At 34.4% G+C, this 22,470-nt stretch overlaps 1 protein-coding gene across 1 annotated transcript; it reads right to left on the bottom strand.

The window, feature by feature from the left end:
* Window positions 1–535: 535 nt before the first annotated feature.
* Window positions 536–9,337, bottom strand: LOC131635634 (ATP phosphoribosyltransferase 2, chloroplastic-like). Its single transcript, XM_058906268.1, has 11 exons — window positions 9,016–9,337; window positions 8,111–8,170; window positions 6,350–6,463; window positions 3,244–3,309; window positions 3,036–3,143; window positions 2,842–2,925; window positions 1,817–1,918; window positions 1,578–1,691; window positions 1,407–1,487; window positions 1,102–1,221; window positions 536–927 (listed from the first exon to the last, which is right to left on the bottom strand). The coding sequence occupies exons 1-11, from the start codon at window positions 9,211–9,213 to the stop codon at window positions 832–834; spliced, it is 1,143 nt and encodes a 380-aa protein (XP_058762251.1). The 5' UTR covers window positions 9,214–9,337; the 3' UTR covers window positions 536–831.
* Window positions 9,338–22,470: the final 13,133 nt, after the last annotated feature.

Here is a 22,470-nt window from a genome sequence, read left to right as displayed (position 1 = left end):
TTAAAACGAAATGTATAGTATATTATGCTTTTGGTAAAAATGAAGGAAATTAATTTGAAAAAAATTTGTTGTTAAAATAAAGGAGATTTATATAAATGTCATGTAATAATAACATCTTTCATCTTCAAAAAAAAATGAAAATATTTTTTTCAAAACATAATTTAAAAAATAATAATAGTATCAATGGATATCTATAAATATCTACGGATACCTTAAAACTCATGAATTACCCGTTTAGCGGATATCTACACAAATATAAATATCATATTTATCCAACAGACACGGATATCATACTATCCGTCCTCATGGATATCAATTTACATCCCTACAACCAAAGATAAAATGAAGATTAGGTAAATTTGTTACCCATGTATAGAATGAGATTCTCGGGTTCGGTTTGTCATACACATATACCAAATCCAAGACAACAATTTAATTCGATCTACCATCTGAGAATCATCACCCTCTACCTAATTAATTAATTAATTAATGCTGGTCCTTCAACGGGTTTTTAATTTCACATGCATCAAGACCATTTCAAAGAAGATACCAGCTCCTTTAGGTAGCTGGTAACAAGTAAAATCAACTAAAAAGTTAAAAATTACAACAACATAGTAACTACCACAACAATGTTGAACCCACCCCCACTTATAACTCCAAGTATTATTACAGAGGGAATTAATTGAAGAAACTACTGGCTTGCTACAAAATTTTAAACATACAAACTGATGCAAAAGTAGGAATTCTTTCATTTCAGTTTCTACAGTTTTCTGCATTTCATATTATCTTTCTGTGGTGGGGAAACAACAAAACAACTCCATAAATGCATGACTAAAGCCCAAGTTTAGAAAGGAGCTGACGCCATCTAGGAGTTTCTTCGTCAAAAATATAGGTCAAGGGTGATACGAGAACTCCGCTGCCTCCGATCTGCATCATAGGAACACAGTCAATAGAAGATTGGTATGAGAATTATAGTTTTTTGATATGCGGTTCAAATAGAAAGCATGGTATTTAGCTAAAATGTAATGCCATATGATAAAGCAGAAACTTTGAGAGGAGTACAAAAACTTTTACAGAGCTGACACTAGTTCAAAAACCCACCGCTCTCAATTGCTGTATAGACTTGTACAATGCCTTCTTGGGCACACATATGACTATGGCATAGTAGTCTGCTGCTACCTTTCCATCGCGCTTGCAGAAAACAGGACTTATAGTGGGCCCCTGCATATGGATCATTAAGGATACATCTTAAAATCAGGAGGGGTCAAAGAAAGATTATACTACTCACTATTACAATGCATAGTATAGATCAGATTTTGCTAGTGCAGAAAGCAAATACAGAAAGGTAGAAGATCCTCCCCCGAAATTAATTAGGGATGGGAAAAATGTTTCATCCCGTATCACACCTGCAGCCCAGCTAATGATGGTTGGCTCAGTATTCTCTCAGCCACTTCTTCTGCACTACTTCCTCTCATGTTTGCAGTAACCTGCCAAATCTAGCATTAGAAAAAGGAACAAAAAGAAAAGAAGAAACTGGAGTTTGGGGAGATGAGGAGTTGTAAATTCTATATATGCACCGTGAACTGCCCCATGGCCCTCAGATGTGCCTCCAATCTTTCAAGCATCTCATGAGTTGTTTCAAGTACTCCTGTTCGACTGATCAATGATTTCCTGCTTGCAACAAGAGCAGCCTGAAAAGTGTTCAATTGTTAGAGTGAAATCAAGTCTGACAAGGCACAGGAAGCAGCAGTTTCCTGGTGGGTTTAAAAAAAACAGATCATGCTAGTTAAGGTCATAAATTTTGACAATTGCCAACCTGGCTCTCCAAAACAGTTCCACCTTCAATTTCCTTCAAGTTATTTTCTTTCAATGTAGTTCCGCTACTTACAAGGTCCAAGATAGCATCAGCAATCCCCATCTAAATAGAGCAAAGACAAACAACTATCTAAATGAATCAAAAAGATCAGGTCAAGCATAGGGTGGCAACAGCATCAATGAGATAGAGATGGTCGTGACGCAATTAATCATTTTTTTTAGGTGCAAAGACCAAAAAAACTAAAAAAATTATAATAGGGAAATATTTTATATGGAAAGAGAATATATTTTCTGCAAAACAAAAAATTCGTAATTTGCATCATGCGTCGACTAAAATCATAGCTGAAATATACACAGCATAGATATTGCCATATATCACTAAGAACGGAGTTCAAATGACAACATGCCTCGGGATTGGAACCCAATTGTCAAATAATACTCAATATGGGTGGGAAGGGTAGGTCAACTGGCTTGAACTAGTTGATTTAAGGGTTAAAGGGAGTTGAAGGTTTAGGGTTCAAGTCCAGGCAAGAGTGAGTAACTAGTAACAATTTGCCATTCCCCCTCCCCTAGCATAAAAGAGAAAAAAGAACTCAATACAATCAAGTTTAACAAATAAACCAGAAATTTGTAATTAGATCAAACTTCTCAATTCAACGGCATATTTGTTTTCCTTGAAACCAGAATATTAACTACTCTATGTATATTTAACCAGAGTAATCAACCAGGGAGAATACATCTTCAGTTTTACAGTTTTTCATCCTATGAAATTTGAACATAATTGGTTTCAGCAATTAGACATAAAAAATTGTCATCATTGATCTTTGGGATCGCAGAAATTTTTTAACGTGATTAGTGTATTAAGATATACACCAAAGAAAAAAAAAATTGCCATAAGAAAAACAGACAGAACTTTTCAACAACTATATTAGCCAAACCCCAGTAAATATCATTTGATAGTATAAGTCAAACTCATAGCAGAACAATCAAATATATGCTTCTAATAAAACAAACACTGTCTCTCACCGCAGGAGCAGCCTCGAGTGCTCCGTCAGCAGTTGAAAATGCAACATGCTTAATGCCGTTATCTTTCATAAATTTAGGACCCAACTGAACAGTAAAAAAGAAACTCAGATCAGACTTTTTCTTTTAAGAGGAAAACTGTAGAAACTGTAGCACAGATAACACTAAGAAACATTAGTTGAATGTGAATCACATACATAAGTGAATCCAGTTGCAACTCGCAGAGGCTTTTCTTCTGTCCATTGAGGCATTTTTGCTAGTTCCTCTAGTGAATTTACATTTTCAAAAATTCCATACTGAGGAATCTGAAACAACGGAGGTTACCTAAGAGAGTTAATTGAACAAAACAATAATATTGGTTGAAGTAGGATCTAGCAGTTTCACAAGCATGTAATTTTAACTTACTGCAATTGATAAACGGCAATCACCATAATCCAATGCCTCGTGGACAATGATAAGATCTTCACTCCCCTGAAAAGGATAATCGTTAAAAGATTTAAAAAATTGATCCTCGTGGATATCTGATAGAAAGTATCTATGTTAATAAATTTAGATGTCAACAAGTTTATTACACTGAAACACTGGAGTTCTGTATCAGAAACAGAGGACCCGCAATGTTACAAGATACCACACCACAAACTAATTTAAAGTTAAGAAAAGGATGGGGTTGCAGTTACAAGGCGGTTCTCTTCCAAGAATTAGAGAGCTTGGTCTCTCCCTCCCAAAAACAAGTCCCAGAAAATCTGCCAAACCTACATTCCCTATTTATTTGAATTACAGACAGTTCAACCAACATAATTAAAATTACATACTGACAACATTAACTCAGCCCATTTGCCTATATCGTCTTCTTATATTGTTTATTGATATGAGAGGATTGATCTGCAATTGCAGTTAAGCTTAGGGGAAAAGCAAAGTTCCAAGCTGGAAAATTGTGGATATAAGTTAGATAGACAACGTACAAAAAAGAAACACAAGTAGAACTGTCAACCAGTGCTAAAAGCACACCAAGTCATATAAAATTTTAACATGTGCAGAGACATTTTCCATGATCCTAGAGATGGATGCTTTAAAGAAGTAAGTTGATCTTGAAACATTTCAAATATTACGTATAAGACTAGCATCTCCAATTTTGGACTCATCAAAACTGGCAAAATAATTTTTTGCACGGATTATAAAAAGTCAATACTTACTGCTCTCAATAGGAATTGTCAGGGAACTATAATTCATGTTAGTTATACTAAATATAGGATAAGAATTTTTAGTTTATACGTTGGCAGATATGGGATATGCTATTCTTACTTCTGATAGGACTTTGGATATGGGCCTAAGCCCAACACTTAAGCTGAGCAGGGTAGTAACTGAAGTGGCATTAAAGCCCGCTCAATTTTGTTAATGAATGGGAATATGAGGGCAGCAAGAGGAGTGAGAGAATCATTCAAGTTGATTGTTGATGGTCTGTTAGGAGAGTAGTCTCTCTCTGGTAGGAGCTTAGCTCTGGGATAGGAATCTTAAGCCCCTGTATATTTTGAAAATATTTTGTTAATTTGTTTTCATTTCATGAATTTTATGTTTATTTTAACTTGTTAATAAGGAGATTGAGACACTTAAAAGAAACGATTGTGATGGAGAGAAGATGAAATGCTAGCTTGGGATGATGCATTTTTGGAAATAATGAAAACAAGTTTTTGGCATTTTCATTGTTTCTGAAAAATGCACACAATGGTTCGTTCCAATAGTCTAGTATCTCCTCATTAACAAGTTAAAGTTAACATATATTTTAAGAAATGAAAATAGAAAATATTTTCACAAAGTAAAAGGGACCTTACGTTTTGCCTATCATTTATGAGCTCAACTATTTCATAAATAATATACAGTTTACTCTCATCATTTTTGAATTTACGGGTTCTATCAATGGTCCAAACTTCCAGATTATTGAGAGGAGCTGATGAAGTCGCCATCTCACTCATGACACTGGAGATGTTTGAACATTTGAATGCATAGGAAGTGAGAATCACATAGCGAGGACTCCCAGCAAAAAAATGCGGAGGAGTTCTGTCAAATCAGGATGACAGAGTTTGCGAAACTGCAAGATCTTCTATCATCTGAGGGTGCTCATTCTTTCTTACTTTTGAATATTCAGTTCCAAATCTAAGATGGTGATGAAGATGAACTAAGTAAATCCAGAGGGCTCAAACTCTCAGAACAAGTATCTTAACAAAAAAAATGGTAGTGTTTGGTGCGTGTGTCGCAACAGCAGTGTTAGAGAAGAATGAAGGGAAAACCAAGGGTAGCGAGCTTAAGGGTCGAGTGGATGACATCTTTTTCTTAGCAACTGATGCAGAGTGAGTAGATGCAAAAACAACCACAATCGATGGTGGCGGCGGCAACCCTCCATACAGGTATAGCAAGAAGCAAAACAGTGATAGAATTTGAGGCCTGCGTTGAACTGTAAAAGTCAGAAAAGATGGAAGTATTTGGCATGGCGGTGGAGAGAGAATGTGCGTAGATTTGGCTTGGGACCTTCATTGAAACCTCTGGACGTCGGTCAACCTGTGACTTCAATACAGTGGTGGGAGTAAATGGAAACAATATGCCATAAATGTTTTCAGATATGGGAGAGGGTTAAATTCCAAAAGCAAAAGTTGTGGAATCAATTAGCTTTTACTGCAGAAAACTGCTTCACTGCCTGTAATCTGTCACTAAAGAGGCAATAGTGTCAAACAATGCAAGGCTCGCATTACATCTAATAGAAAAAAGTAGGGGTGGCAAAAAGGCTGGACGGCCCGTTTTGCCTGACATTTTTTGCAAAATGGGCTGGGCCTGCAAAAGCCCATCCCATCCCGTTTTTTGGGATGGCGCGTGCCTAAACAGGTGGCATGGATTTTTGCCACTTTTAGGCTTTAGGAGAGGCAGGGCCCGGCAGGCCCACCCCAGTCCCATTTTTTAGCGGGCCAAGTCAAGGTTTCTGGCCTGCTCGTCTACTTTGCCCGGCCTGGACTGCCCCATTTTTTTGCAGGCTTTGGCAGGCCGGGCATGTCCGTTTACCACCCCTAGGAAAAAGATAGAGTCAAACAGATAAAAGGTTGAAAGAGGATATGATATTGCTGCTACTGTGGCAGCAAAGAAGACTGAAGAAATGGAAAAGAGATGGTGATCTAAGTCATCTCCAAAGAAATTGAAGGGATCAGATGAGTAGAGTAGAAGGCGTGTTTTTCAAATTTTAACTTTAAGAAAATGATGGTATTAAACATTGTCAATGATTTTCCTTTGCAAAGTAATTTTGTACCATTAACCACATATAGTATAGACTAAGTAACCGGAAAAAGCAATCACAAAAATTGAGAAGGGTAGTTGCTGCAAAACTATAAAACAGAATGTAAATTGTTGTACATATAATCATTGGCATTTGGTCGGTGGAAAGTGAGATGCCTTACTTGCATAACTAAAAGAAATAAATTAATAGAAACTTCCCCAAAAGATAATAAACAAATTTCACAGATATGCTCACCTGGCCAAACTCACTGACTATATCGAGTCCCACAATACCAAGGTCAAGATCACCGGATAACAATTTTCTTACAACGTCTTTTGGCCTCTGGAACCAGACTTCCAAGTTGGAAAGCTGTAATGTATGAAAAATCACTTGTTATCCTTTAGAAGAGCTAGGAGGAGATGTCACCTTACTCGAGATAAACAATATTCACTTTAAAGTGTTTAGTGAGTAATATCAACAGTTGGTAAACAAATTTGTGGTTAATAATTTTGTATTGTGCATGCGGCAAACAAATCATGGGTGTGTTGAAATGTTAATCTTTGATTTTCTCACATTACTAGATACTCACTTTAGAGAAGTCAAAGCCAGTAAACACGTATAAATAATAACATAACGGGTTTGTTCTACCGAAACAGATTCAAATAGCAAGACAAGAAGTGGCATTGTGGGCATCAAAAGCGACTTCCAAACTCAGTAACTTAAACTAGCAACTACAAAAATGTGAGTAACAACACATACATAGGGTTGATTTGTAAATCATAGTTGGGGTTGAACAGTGAAATACACAATGTAAATTAATGTTGGTAAAACATGAAGTAATGGAGTTCAAAACTAGATTTGCACATGCATCGATTGTATACATAACCAATCCACAATCCTTTATCACTGGATACTATAACCAATCAGCACAAGTACCTAGAGTAATTAGTCAGTAATCATGATATGAAAACTTATCTAACCAAATCTACTAACTATATATTTATTATTCTACTAACTATGAAGTGAAGTAACTAACTGACAATATAACCAATTAACAGCAAGCTAAGCAACTCTAGCTGGATGTAAACCTGTAACATTAGAAATCATGTAATTCAAAAGAAACTAACCAGCTCTAACTGGACCTAATCATGTAACAACAAGTAATTACAAAGATTGGTACATTTTTTTAAGGTTTTGGAACAAGGAATAGTGCTAATTTCAGAAAAGAAGTAAAAAAACAGTCCTTATGTTGTAATTATGCTATTAAAATCATGACAATTTGGTATTGTTAACTTTCCTATTTTAAATTTCTTGAGAAAAAGGTGTGAGAAAAATTTAGAAGGGAGTCGGCTTATTCTAATAGACTATTGAAAGTGTGGTTTTTAAATGGATTGCAATCACTATTGCAGTCTCAGTATAAGGGCATTATAGCATTCAACTGCAAGATAGACAGTTACAGTGACAGTGACGGCAGTTGAAAACTTCTTGACGTAGCTAACAATCAAGTTGAAGCAATAGTAGAAGCACATATTCTCTAAAACCAACCAACTATCTATAATCATTATTAATATAATGTAACAGAAATTAAAATTGAGCTTAATTAAACCATCCCAAAAAAGGCTATCTTAATGTATAAAAAAACATCTAAAAACTCAAAACAGAAGACTAACAAGAAATGTAGAAAGAAGAAAAGCAAGCAGAGACACCAATTAACAACAGCAAGCATAGTGTGAACACTCTGTAAAATCATTTTTCAATAGCAAAAACATTAAACTCTTGCATCAAACATAAAGAAGTAGAGAATAAAAACAATGGGGACATCTGAAAATCAATTATGTTTTTGGTCATGGATATAACAAATCCAAGATTAGAGCGTGATGAAAAATTATACATATTTATCCGGAATTTATAACCCTGATTTGAATATTGGTATCCAGCTTAATCGCTTAAAATTAGCACTATATTCAAAACTAATGAGTATTGCAAAATTACGATAAAAAAGAAAAGGCATCTTACCTGAGGAATCTGTGCAACGTACTGGCGAGGATTAACCTGCTTCACTGACAATTGACAATCCTTCAAGAGCAAAGGAGCTGAAGTTAGTAACAGAGAGATAGGGTATGTTTAGTAAGCACTCAAAATTAGCTTATAGCTGATATCTCACAAGCTTATAGCATATAGCGTTTTTCTATTAAGCTATTTCAAGTAGCTTATCCTTATCATTCTTTCTCTCAATATTACTCTATCATCTTAATTAAAAACTTAAATAATCGATCATATTTTTTCTATATCATTTCATATATATAACCAAGATTTTAAAAAAAGTTCTGCAAGTAAGAAAACGGCCGCGACAAAACGGTATTGGTAGGCTATTATGTCACAGAACAGATTGTACTTAATTCACACCGCGACGACCGAAATCATTGTTGCAACACCTGTGCCGACCGAAATCATTGTTGCAACACCTGTGCCGACCGAAATCGCAAAAGTTTTTAGGTGACCGCAACCGCCAAAACGGACACAACAAAACGGTATTGAGAGGCTATTATGTCAAAGAACAAATTGTACTTAATTCACACCGCGACGACCGAGATCATTGTTGCAACACCTGTGCCAACCGAAATCGCGAAAGTTTTTACGTGACCGCTTTAAACCTTGTATATAACTAGCTTAATAGGTCATTTCAACAAACACTTCATATTCAATCTTCAATCTGTTAGCTTATTCAAGTTAACATCGATAAGTTCAACAACAATCAACAATCCTTCAAGAACAAAGGTTCCGAAGTTACTTAGAGTTTGTTAGAGTTAGTTACAGGAGATAATAGAGTGAAATTACACTATTAGTGAAGATAGAGTGCGAAATTGCAGATGCAGAAATCAGTAACTGAATTTTAGAGGAGTTATGAAAGAAATCAGAACCTTGAGAAGTTCGAGTGTGTCAGAAGCCATTCGACCTTTGCTCGGCAAACCGAGACGGATCTCTTGCCGGGAGGAGACTGTGCCGCCAGGGTTGCCGTTAAGGACTTGAGGTTCGGAAATTGAGGCGGAGGCGTAGCAGCAATGAGTTCCGGATTTGAAGTAAAGAGGGAAACGAATCGGACTTGTCATCGTCAACATTGCTACTTCACCGGTTACCGCCGAATTCCTTGGCCGTTTCTGTGAACAATTGTGGTCACTGTACAAATGTATACTACTAGTACTATCTGAATTGTGAAGTGATGATGAGTGCAAAAATGATGACACGTGATAAATGGGTTATGGGGGATTATTTTATCTTTTAGTCCTTTTGATGAATGGGCTTTAACAATTGTAGATTTACAAATAGCACCCTGAGAGATGCTCTCGCCTCTCAACTTCAAAAGGTATATTCGCTCTTTCTCAAAGTTCTATGGGAAGTAACATTTTGAACTCAAGGTAGTTTGCATTTGATTTGTTAAAAAAATTAAAGATTTGACAAAAATAAATTTATGTCTAATTTGGATAATTTATTGCTGCAATCTCTTTAAACTCTTACTAGTATCTCTTTCTTTTCTTTCTGCAATTTACATTATTATTTTACATTTTGATATTCTAATATTAACACAAATTGTTTCTTAAGTAACAAAATCTTAGAATAATCACGAATTTTTATTATAACAATTCACCATCCCTCTTGTATTTGAAATTATTTTTGTAAAATATAGAAGATATTGAGTTTATTTATTGTTATCAAATATGTTCGGATATTAAAAAAATATAATATTGATATATAAGAATGACACGTTTTATGTCTTGTGTTCAATATAAATATAAAGGTAAAAGGGTGATTATAAACATGATAATATCATGTTAGATCAAACGACGTTCTCGTTAATTGAGTAGCAATTATATGTTGTTAGATACTATTCATTATTTATAATATTAAATATGTAATATAATATTATTGTCAACGTTACGAGAACCTACATAATGAGACGCATAAAAAATTGATAGTGTACTAGAGGATTTAATTAAATGATATATAATTTAATTACATGTTAATATTATTTAAATTATTCAATATATTAATACATATAATTTATTTGATTAAATATAATTTAATTAAATAAATATGAGTTAATAATTAAAAAGTAATAATTAAATGTAAATAAGATTGAGTTTATTTTAGAAAAGTATAAAATAAATGCATTAAGGTGATAATAGTTTTCTATACGTAAAAGAAATTTTTTCTTGCGATCATAATTGTCAATTTTCTCATAAAAACGACTAGTATTGTGTTCCACTTTGTACTCGTGTGAACTTCGTAGATACAATGGTATCTTTTATATTTATGATCAAAGGTAATTGACGCTTCAAGAGGTATTCATCTTGATTTGATAATTGTTTTGTGATGAATAGTTTAATCAAAATTCATGCAACTGTATTATTTCACTAAGAAAGTCATTTTTTTTTAAAAAAAAAAACCTCTTTTAAATCTTTTCACTAGTAATATAGACATTAATTCTTTAAATCATTAATTCGAAAATAATTTAGACATATTAATATTTATATGATATGATGATATAATTAAAATAATATGTCTTTGTTTGATTAAAATATGTTTTAATCATAAATAATTGAATTGATTCGATATTTTTTTATGATTTTGAACATTTATGTCGTATGATAACAATATAGTATCATTATGCCTATGTAACATTTAGATTCATGATTATTAGAAAATGTTATCGCCATAATTCACATATGTTGTTTGTAGATTGTAGTCAGGGTAGACAACGGGCCAAATTAGGTGGGTTGAGTCTAGAAGTGTTACTTAGCCCAGTTCACAATTGACGAGATGGATTGCATGTTAACATGAACAGTTTGACCGAATTAACTTATCTTAATCGTATGTCCAATTACTTTTTTTTCTTTCATTTAAAAAAAAAAATGGATATGATGCTATAAAATAGTGGGTCCAACGTTAAAATTGTGCCACATTTTAATCATATTTTACAATTTTATAATAATTTATATTTTAATATTTCATGTACAAATCTTATCACTCTTAAAATTCAAGTTGCTAATTTATAAACAAGACTAAGGGTGCGTTTGATTTGCTAAAAAACAAGGTACTGGACAGGACAATTTTTGTTGTACTCTGCTGTTTGATGCAGAAACTAATCATGGTACTGGACAAAAAATTTGGCAAGGTACTTGACAAAACCATAATTTCTTGTCCCCCACAAACCATGGGACAACTTTTTGTCTCAAGCACTAATTATAAAAAAAATATTAAAAAAATATTTTTTTACTCTCTTACTTATTATTTAATATTTTAATTCATAAATATAATATTAATATTTTATATATATAAAAAAAAATGTTATAATAAAAATTATACTGTTGTCCAGTCCAATAACTATCAAACACAGTACAATACAAAAAATTATCCTGTACTGTTCTGTACTGTCTAGTACTGTTCTGTCCAGTACTTCATATTTTGCAAATCAAACGCACCCTAATACATTTTAAAATTTTAAAATAAGTCATAAGTAAATTTTATCAACTACCAATATTAGTAACAATAAGATAATAAAAACAAAAAATATGACCAATACCCTACTGTTAGTGTTAGAACAAGATTTGTTCTGATCAATATTCTATGTTTTGATGATAACATTTTATATGAATTTTGTATAAGACAATGTGGTACTCTAATCCTTTGCATTTTCCATTTCAGGAAATATATAAAGAGTATGCACAAATCAGCGCTCAGAAGCACTGACTCAGAAGGTTCTAGATGGCTACATCAGAACATGCTCTGGCAAGGCATCAGAAGATGGTCAAGCAGAATCAGAACATGAATTATGAAGCATCAGAAGAACATAAAGTCAGAAGCAAAAGCACTGAAGTTCTGAACGGTATCACGCTCAAGCTCTTCAAAGTCAGAAGACAAGGAGATGTTTTGCACCAAGCTGTTGACTCTGAAATTTAAACGTTGTTATCTACAAATCTGAGTTCAGAAGCAAGTACAATATGACAGGCTATTAAGTCTAATCTCTGACTGACAAAAGGAACGTTAGAAGCTACAAAAGGCAAAGTCAGTAAAAGCAGCAAAAGCATGCCTCGAGGTAGTTGACAAAAGTGTGAAACATTAAATGCAAAGTTGTACTATCCATGCAAAGCATTAAATGCAACCCAACGCTCATCTTCTCTCAAACGCCTATATATAGAAGTTCTAATCAGAAGCAGCATATGAGCACTTGTGCAAAATACCAAAATGCTATCAAAATCAAAGCTCACAAACTTCATCTTCAACCTCACAAACTCTTGTAATATTTAGTGAGTGTTTAAGCTTAGAACTTAAGAGAAATATCATTGTTGTGATTATAGCTTTATAAGAAGCAATCTTACTCTTGTAAACATTTATTTTACATTGTTTGTAAAAGGTTCCTAGAGTGATCAAGTTGTGATCAGTAGACTCTAGAAGACTTAGAAGTTTTCTAAGTGGTGATTTCCTAGAGTGATCAAGCTGTGATCTGTATACTCTAAAAGACTTAGAAGTTTTCTAAGTGGATAACCACTGTAATCAGTTGGATTAGTGGATTAAATCTTCAGTTGAGGTAAATCACTCTAAGGGGGTGGACTGGAGTAGTTTCGTTAACAACGAACTAGGATAAAAATAATTATGTTCATTGTTTTTATCTTACAAGTTTTTAAAGTCACACTTATTCAAACCTCCCCTTTCTAAGTGTTTTTCTATCCTTCAATTAGATCTCAAAATATTCTGATAGATCCACTTTCTAACATTCACAAAGTTTACTCTTTACTTGTTCAACAAGAAAGACTGATTATTTCCCTGATTGATGAATTCAAACTGCTAGCTTTTATTATTGGTCAATTTCAAGATAGAGGTACTGATTCTTTCCGTGGCAAGAATGTTAAAGGTGGTAGATCATTCAAAAGTCAATGTAGAAGTACAATAATTTGTACACATTGTAGCATGACCAACCATACCATATACATGCTTTAAAAAGCATGATTACCCTCGGGCATGGCAACGGGGAGGGTCAGAGACGGTTTTTACCTCCCCCAAACTCAAACCCGAATACCCAATTGATCCCTGTTCCCCACCCCAAACCTAAATGGGGATGGAGAATTAAAATCTAAATTCGTACCAAATGGGTTCGGGTATCCCCGTCCCGGCACCATCCATTTAGTAAAATCAATCATTTTAATAAAAAATATTTATTTTTTCAAAAATCAAATTACATTATAAATAATAAAATAAAACAATCTCAAAAAATTCCATACATACATTTCAAATATTTTAAATAATAAATACAAATCAAAATATTAGTCACATGTTTAATAATATAAATTATGAAATATACATAATAATGTACATAATGAAATAAACTGGGCGGGTTCGGGGTGGGTGCTAGTGTCCCCATTACCCGACCAATATATAATCGGGAAAAACCCAAACCCGAACTCAAACTCAGTCAAAGCGAGTTTTCCCCGTCAACTTCGGGGCGGGTTCGGGTGGGTACCCACAGGTGTGGGTTTTATTGTCATGCCTAATTACCCTCCTCATTGGCAACAACAAAACCACGTCAATAATGTATCATATGATCACACTCATAAAAAGATGAAATACTATCTGAACCTACTGAAGATCAGCCTCACGACCAGTCTTCAAATTTCATAGGTTTTACCCATGACCAACATAAAGTTTTGTTGGCATTACTTCAATAATCATCAAAGTCAAGCTTTCATAGTGTAAATCATCTCATTACTCAACCAAAATCAAACACATGTATTATATGTACTTTACCTCATCATGCCAAACCTGAAGCATTCATCCTTAACACTGGTACCACCGATCATGTTTGTTTTTTCTCAAAAAAGTTTCACTTGTTTGAAAAGAATTTATCCCAAAATAGTGAAACTTCCAAATGTTTTATATTTGCCTCAATTTTTTTTCAATCTTATATTTGTCCTTAAACTAAATTACAGTTTTGAATGCCAATTCATTTTTTATAATTCCACTTGTTTAATACAGAACTCCTACTCCACTAAGATGATTGGTGCATCTGAATTAAGAGGTGGAGTTTACATTCTCAACCATCCACAAGTTGCAGTTCCACACACACCCTCTTGTTACACTGATGCATTTATCATTTTTTTTATTTTGAAGCATAATCCTTGTGTCAATGCTGTTAGTTATATGCTCTCACACTTGACAATAATTGTAAAATTTCACTCCTAAGACTTGGTCATCCTTCACATGACAAGTTAATCGAAATAAACAAAACCTTTCCTTTTTCCCAAATTATGCAATTTGATATACCCTTTATTGTTTGCTTCTAAATCTAGTAAAAATGTTGTCATGTCCTCATAGTACTTACAAGTATATTGATATTTTTGACTTAGTTCATTTGGACATTTGGGAAAATCATCTCCCATTATCTAGGATGAAGAGCTTTCTCCAACCCCATGTTTTTTTATGATGAAGTTATGAGATTCATTATCATGTAAGTCCATGAGTCTCTATAAACACCCTAACCCTCCAAGATTACAGACCAACACATATCTGATGGGAAAACATACATGGCCTCTCACAACCATCAAGTGAGAAACCTATACCTTTATCCCATTGTTGTACTTTTATCAAGTACAAATTGCATAACATGATTTGGAAGACTCATAATACAACTTTGAACAAGAATAATACACCTTACCATTTCACCTTGTCAATTTGTTCTTAAAACGATCCACAATAAACACATATTTTTAATAAAATATACAACAAACTAGGATGAGTTATAAATAATATTTTGGAAATGCTTACATGGTGGACATAATACTGAAGGATAGAAAAACACTTAGAAAAGGGGGGGGGGGGTTGAATAAGTGTGACTTCAATAACTTGTAAGATAAAAACAATTAACACAATTATTTTTATCCTGGTTCGTTGTTAACGAAACTACTCCAGTCCACCCCCTTAGAGTGATTTACCTCAACTAAGGATTTAATCCACTAATCCAACTGATTACAATGGTTATCCACTTAGAAACCTTCTAAGTCTTATAGAGTCTACAAATCACAACTTGATCACTCTAGGAACCTTTTACAAACAATGTAAAATAATGTTTACAAAAGTAAGATTGCTTCTAATAAAGCTGTAATCACAACAATGATATTTCTCTTAAGGTCTAAGCTTAACACTCACTAAATATTACAAGAGTTTGTGAGGTTGAAGATGAAGTTCGTGAGATTTTATTTTGACAGCGTTTCAGTATTATGCACAAGTGTTCTACTTTGCTTCTGATCAGAACTTCTATTTATAGGCGTTGAGAGGAAATGACCTTTGGGAGCATTTAATGCTTTGCGTGAATAGTACAACTTTGCATTTAATGTTTCACACTTTTGTCAACTACCTCGAGCCTTGCTTTTCTTGCTTTTACTGACTTTGCCTTTTGTAGCTTCTAACGTTCCTTTTTTTAGTCAGAGATTAGACGTTTTAGTCTTTCATCTCGTACTTTCTTCTAGACTCAGATTTTGTAGATAACAACTGTAATACAGTGAACTGACTTTTTACCGATCGAAATGTCGCGGTTAAGCATGAGTCGCCACCGACTTTTATTTTATCCAAACAAATTCAGGAAGGCTAAAAGAAACAGAAAAAACCTTTTAAAGAAATCTAAGTTCGGGGGGTAATTTATGCAAAGGGAAGGTGTAAGGCACCCTTTGCATCCATGGTTTTCCATGGGATCTTAATTGCTTTGCTTGCTCGTTTTCAGAAAATGTAGATGAAAGAGGAAAAAATGGACTTTAGCTCGTAAAATGAGCGTAGCCAGTTTTTGAAGAATTTTGAGAAAGAATATAGAAAATAGAGCATGGCAAGGCAATTAGGGGCAATTACCTTAAACTCAGATGATAGGTCTCTTTTTAGCCTTTCAGAATGAAAGGGTCAATCCTTGCCATAAGAGGGCAGGAAGCCTTTCGTTTGGAGGTAGAAGGGTCATCGAATTATCATTCGCTCAAAGATTGACCCATGCCATAAAGAGGCAGGTAGTCTAAGAGGAAGGATCAGAATAGCCTTTTCCGTAGGCAACCAGAGGATACCTCAGCCTTTTCCGTAGGCAACTTCCGAGGGTCGAGGTCATGTTAGTGTATCGAAGGCAGCATCATTAGGGACCATGACCTTTAATCGAGGCAACATGGCTGAGGTATCCTCGTATTCGAGGGACTGACTATTCTGCAAAAAATACAAGGCAACAGGCAACAAGGCAACAGAGAGGGTTACCCAAAAGTGTGCGTGTGTGTACCAATCATGTGATTCAATTCGAAATATATTATCTTGTAATTAAATGGCTCTAATTCAGTTCAAGATTGCACTCCCTAAATTACTAACCACGCAATTTAAACAATATAATCAACAAATACGGGGGAGGGAAATTGTAACCAGCGGATCCCTTAATAGGGTTTGACATAAGTAATAATAAAGCATAAAATATTAAGGTTAGGGTTTAGGGTTACCAATACTCGTAGCCTTGGCGGTCAACAAACCCTGAAAATTGAAAAGGAAAGAATAAACAGAAGAGAGTGAGTGTATTATTTGTTCAGAGGCAACTATGGTTAACCCTAAAAATAGACATAATAATACAGAAAAAGGGTAAAAGAAACTTAGCTTCGATTGATGAAGGTTGAGAATTGGAGGTAGCTTGAAGCATTGACTCTGACCATCTGATAATTGAATAGAGAAATAAGAGGAAGTGAGTGTAGAGGGATTTCATTGACAGGGGCAATCAAACCCTAATTAAAACAAAATAATAGGCGAAAAATATTAAATAAGAAGAAATTAGAACTTAGCTTCGTTCTTTTGACGTGGCGCGTAGTCGGAAGGCGTTTGAAAAGACAATCCTGAAAAGGCACAGAAAAGAAATATTTTTAGTGTATGACATGATCTTCGTAAACCCTGATTAGGGTACGAATTAAATAAGAAAATACGAATGATTTAATTAATTATTGGTCTCGCGACCTAATTAATTAAATCGGGATGAGAAAATAAAATCGAGCATGCAGGTATTTTTTAGGAATTTTTAGAGTTATAACAAAATAAATACGAATTTTTAAAAGTAATTAAGTAATTAAATAAGAACAAGAAATAAATATTTAATTAAATAAATATATAATTAAGATAAATATATATATACATAATTAAGAAATAAAATTATTATAAATAAAATACAATAAATATAAATAAAGAAAAAGTATATATGGAATTAATAAGTAAAATAAATAAATAAAAAAAAAAAGAAATCAAAGAGAGGAAACTTAGCTGGGATCGTGTGAGGTAAGGCTGCGAAGGCGCATCGTGTGCATCACGCTTTCTAGGCATTGGATCAATATCTGAGATGATCCAACGGTTACACAGTGAGGACGCACGATGGTCCTTCGCTTGCTGGGTGCGCTGGATTCTTTCAGGTACTAATATGTTAAAAAGATAAAAATAAGAAATCTACCCAGGGATCGAACCTGGGTTTTACTACTTCACGCGTGTTTCGCTTTACCAATGGAGCTGCGCGCTGATGTTGTCAAGTAACGGAAACAAGACTAAGATAAACGAGAATATATTTCAAAAATCTGAAAAACCGCGCGCTGGCAGTGTCTTCTTCCTCGTGGGACTTTCTTAAAAACACAGACATCTAAGGCAACGCTTTTGTACCATGGCCGTAAACGTAAATCTCCAAACCTGCGAAAGAACATCAAATAATACCAAGTAATACCATGAATCAAATGTACGTGGACTCACGATCCCAATGACCTCATCAATTCGGCCTGAAATCATCTAGAACCCTCGTTCCCCAAAATCACGATCTCGAACCCTAACCATGGCAGAGCTTTCATACCTCAACCAAAATCAAATTAAACGTCCAGATAGCATGAAATCACAGATATAATCACAAATATGGATTCAAAAATCGTTTAAGATATATGTATGGAAGCAATTGAATTCGGAAAAATTGGCAAACTGTGAGGCGTGCAGATGACGATTTCGGATGCTTTGAAGGTTTGGGTCGATCGAGTTCGCTTCAGAGAAGGCCTGGGGAGCTATTTGAATCTTTAGAACGGCTTGAATTGCTCTAAAAATCCAAGAACGAATTTGCTTTTTCTTTGAGATTTTTCAAGAACGCTTAGGATTCTTCCCACTGCAAAACCTCGTGACCACCCCCTTTTTTGTATCTGAATCATTTAGTACTTATAGTAATAGCATTAGGGTAACATATTTTGGACAAATCTTTTGTGAATCTTTGATTTGCAAATTATGAACCATTGATTGAAATATGCCTCCTAATCTTTCTAGTTTTGTCCAAAAATTGATTCACTCATTCTATATCAAATGTGCACGAAATTTGAATCATAAATGTAATTTTGGATGATTATATTTGATTGGAGTGGAGCTTTTAAGTCAATATTTGATTTTTATGATTTATATAAATTAATTATCCTTTTTAAATGATAAAAAAAATTCACATAAAATCATATAAAAATCAGAAATTCGTGGGGATTGGATTTTGGGTCCTTGGATGACTTGTGGATCAAGTTTGAACCAAAATATCTTGGGCCTTTTTGTAAAAATATCCAAATTCTTTCACGTTTTTTCTTCCAAAATAGCCCAACTTTGACAAGGCCTATCTCTCTCATTTTTTGAGGTATGGGAGTGCTCTAAGCCTTTTTAGAAACCTTAGAGAGTCCTCTAACCAGTGTCTTTGGTCTCATATCAAAATGATTTTCCATCAGAGCGACAAAACCCTAGTTCCTTGAACATTGTGTAGGAGGGATGTTTTTGAGCCATGTGACTTGATTTGAATTTGAAGGAGAGAAGTAGTATGGGCAAATTTTGGGGTATGACAGCTGCCCCTGTTTAATTATCTTAAACCTGAAGATGTAGAGTGGTTTGTGTGTCAGTCGGTATCTGAAGGTGGAAGATGATTGAACACTAGAATACCAAGAAATTTGCCCTAGCTGAAGTAGGGACTTTTGTCGGAGATGGGCTTAAAGATGCCATCGAAGCCTTGAGAGAAAGTTTATTGGAGATTGATCGTGGCAGCACAGTTCGTAGTGACGGAATTAGACCTAAGTCTTTTGAACTATTCATGGAGGATGCTCGAAACTAAGTATCAGAACTAAATCGTCGTCTTGGTTATTTCTGAACTATCTTCAAAATAATTGTCACAATTAAATCTCTATCTTGATTATCTCTGAACTATCTTTGGAGAATACCCAAAATTAAGTGTCAAAATTAAATCTATCTTGATTATCTCTGAACTATCTTTGGAGGATACCCAAAATTAAGTGTCAGAATTAAATAACTATCTTGATTATCTCTTAACTGTTAAGTATCAGAATTAAATCTCTGTCTTGATTATCTCTGAACTATCTTTGGAGAATACCCAAAATTAAGTGTCAAAATTAAATCTATCTTGATTATCTCTGAACTATCTTTGGAGGATACCCAAAATTAAGTGTCAGAATTAAATAACTATCTTGATTATCTCTTAACTGTTAAGTATCAGAATTAAATCTCTGTCTTGATTATCTCTGAACTATCTTTGGAGAATACCCAAAATTAAGTGTCAAAATTAAATCTCTATCTTGATTATCTCTGAACTATCTTTGGAGAATACCCAAAATTAAGTGTCAAAATTAAATCTCTATCTTGATTATCTCTGAACTATCTTTGGAGAATACCCAAAATTAAGTGTCAAAATTAAATCTTCGTCTTGATCATTTCTGAACTATCTCTGGAAGATATCCAAAATTAAGTGTCAGAACTAAATCTTTGTTTTGATCATTTCTGAACTATCTCTGGAGAATATCCGGAACTAAGTATCAGAATTTAGATATATGTGTTGATTATCTCTGAGCTATCTTTGGAAGATATCCAAAATTAAGTATCAGAACTAAATCTCCATCTTGAATGAGCGTCAGAATTAAATCTTTGATTTGATTATCTTTGTACTATATCTAGAAGACAATGTTTATTTGATTGTAAAAGTAGGCTGAAAAAGGAACATTAGTTTTATGCAATGTTGTGATGCATGTATTGTAATGTTTATGAATGAAAGTGTTATGCATAGGCGATGAGGCGTATGTATGTTATGTATGAATTTACTATGACACATGATGTATGAAAATGATTTATGCTATTTGGAGTATCTTTGAGAAAATAAATTTCTGTATCATTGTGATTTTGTCGTTTGATTTTGTCTTGAAGAAGTACAGCCGGGGATTTATGATTCTTGCTTGGGGATGATCAGTAACTTGATGTACCCTGATTGGGAATAAAGACCATAATAAACCATGTTGGCGAAGAGCAAAATGTTGGAGAAACGACAGTGTTGAAGATGTAAACTCTGTTGGGGATCCATATCTGTGTCGGGACGAGAACTTTTGAAGATATCTTCTTAATGATTACTTTGTGGGGATATGATCTTATGAGCCTGGCTCTGTGGGGAGATGTGGATGTCTTGAAAGTTGCCCCCAGTATCATAGTAACTTACTACTCGATTCAGGACACGCCATTGAGTATTGATCAAGATGTTGAACTGGACTTGCATAGATTTGCCCCAGTTAGCAGGAACTTTGGAAAGATTCGCCTCGCGAGGACTTTGTGAGATGTTCACCATGGGCGATATGCCCCCAGTAATCATAGGCTCATGACAATGTCTTACGTTGATTGGGGAGTAGCTTTAGATATACTTGGATGCATGCCCCTGATTGTTCGGGCGTCCATGAGATATTCTTGGAATTTTGACTTGATTGCCCTAGATTGATTGGGCAAAACATGTCATGCCCCTTGTATACGTCAGAGACATGGCTTCTTGGAATAATAGTGTCTTTCGGGATAACTTTCAGTCATTAGTTGTACCCTGTGCAAATTCTTTCTGTTGCTGACATTTGAAATTATGTAGCAGAATATGTTTAATAATGTATTCATAAGATGCAATGCATACGTTGGTCTTGAGTTTTTTTAAAACAGGAGATGTAAAAACATGACATTTGTAAAAACATGATATTTGTAACAACGTGATATTTGTAAAAAACGAAATATCAACTCAGCATTTTTGGTAAACCTTAAGGAGTCAGGATACCTTTCTGGTGACAATATGCTTTCGAACTAACCATGTTTCAATTAGGACTTTCAAAGGTTGTAACGTGGCTTGGTTCACAGTTTAAGAAACAAAGGATAAAGGCTCAAAGTTTATTTGTACCCACCCCTCTTCGTGATGTTCTTCGATCCTAATCTCAGTTAATTCACCTTATGTATTCAGGTTCCAAGAGATTTTGATAATGTTGATGATTCGCAAGTAGAGAGAACTTTTGAGATGGCAGTCACTTCTTCCTTTTGGTAGTCACAACTTTGAGTTGTTCAAGAATTTATTGACTTCTTTTTTTCTTTTGATATCCCTAACTTTTGCCTGAACTGTCTATTTTGAGCTTACAGTCAGCGGGATGCCTTGATTTTTGCCTAAGTCATCTTTTTGATGTTGATTTAGTAGGCTTTTCTTTGTATATACGTTTTGTCATCATTCTTTTTCTTTTTGAAAGGTTATTGACTGCCTTGTTTGATGATTAATGAACCATCATTGTCTTTTGATTGGCATCTCCAACACTTCTTTGATGTGTGCGGATGAACGCTTGTGATTGAAAAAAGGTGTACTGAATGATTCTCTTGAAATAGGATGCATGGCCAAATTAACTGAGAACTACCCTGCCCCAGGTTATGATCATGGGTTTTAATTAGTACAAGAAAGAAACTTCTACTTCTTAGGCTCAAAGGGGTTGACGAGGGATTAACATCCTTATATCTCCACTGTTTAGGAATTGAAACAATGTCTGTACATCGTCAACATAGTCCGTTCAAAAGCATATTGTATGAGGTTGCGGTATCGTTTTCGTCATCCTCCCTCAAAAGGCTTACAGCTTAGCAGGAGTTGAATAAACACAAAACATATGCAAAGTAAATACGTGATTTGAAATGAGTGGTAACGAAATAATGTATTCAAGACAAACATATGCAATGCACTGATGATAATTATTAAAACAGATAATGTCTATCATAAGTCGAATGTTTAAACAAACAGAATAGAAATTGCAAACAAAAGTAAATCTAATGATCTAAAAAGTTCATCCTTCTAGCCATCCATAGTATTAGCAATCTTGTTGTGATTAGGCATGGGAGCAGTGATCACATTAGGAGTTGCAGGAGGGTCGAACTCAATTTCACCAGCGTCGATCATATCTTGGATCTTGTTCTTCAACGGCCAACAATTCTCTGTGTCATGCCCAGGACTATTAGAATGATATGCGCACCTCGCATTGGGCTTATAACTAGGAGCA

Source organism: Vicia villosa, unplaced genomic scaffold (assembly GCF_029867415.1).
Source record: "Vicia villosa cultivar HV-30 ecotype Madison, WI unplaced genomic scaffold, Vvil1.0 ctg.001519F_1_1, whole genome shotgun sequence".
In the NCBI taxonomy this organism is placed as follows: Eukaryota; Viridiplantae; Streptophyta; class Magnoliopsida; order Fabales; family Fabaceae; genus Vicia; species Vicia villosa.
Note: the sequence above shows the minus strand (reverse complement) of the source record. Positions and strands in the feature narration are given on the sequence as shown.

What these genes read in the sequence shown, in the direction of transcription:
- LOC131635634 (XM_058906268.1), bottom strand. Translation starts at nt 9,213, where the DNA reads ATGTTGACGATGACAAGTCCGATTCGTTTCCCTCTTTACTTCAAATCC. An exon ending in ACACACTCGAACTTCTCAAG is followed by an intron (nt 8,171 to 9,015) that starts GTTCTGATTTCT and finishes TTGCTCTTGAAG; the next exon opens with GATTGTCAATTGTCAGTGAA. An exon ending in TTGCAACTGGATTCACTTAT is followed by an intron (nt 2,926 to 3,035) that starts GTATGTGATTCA and finishes TTTACTGTTCAG; the next exon opens with TTGGGTCCTAAATTTATGAA.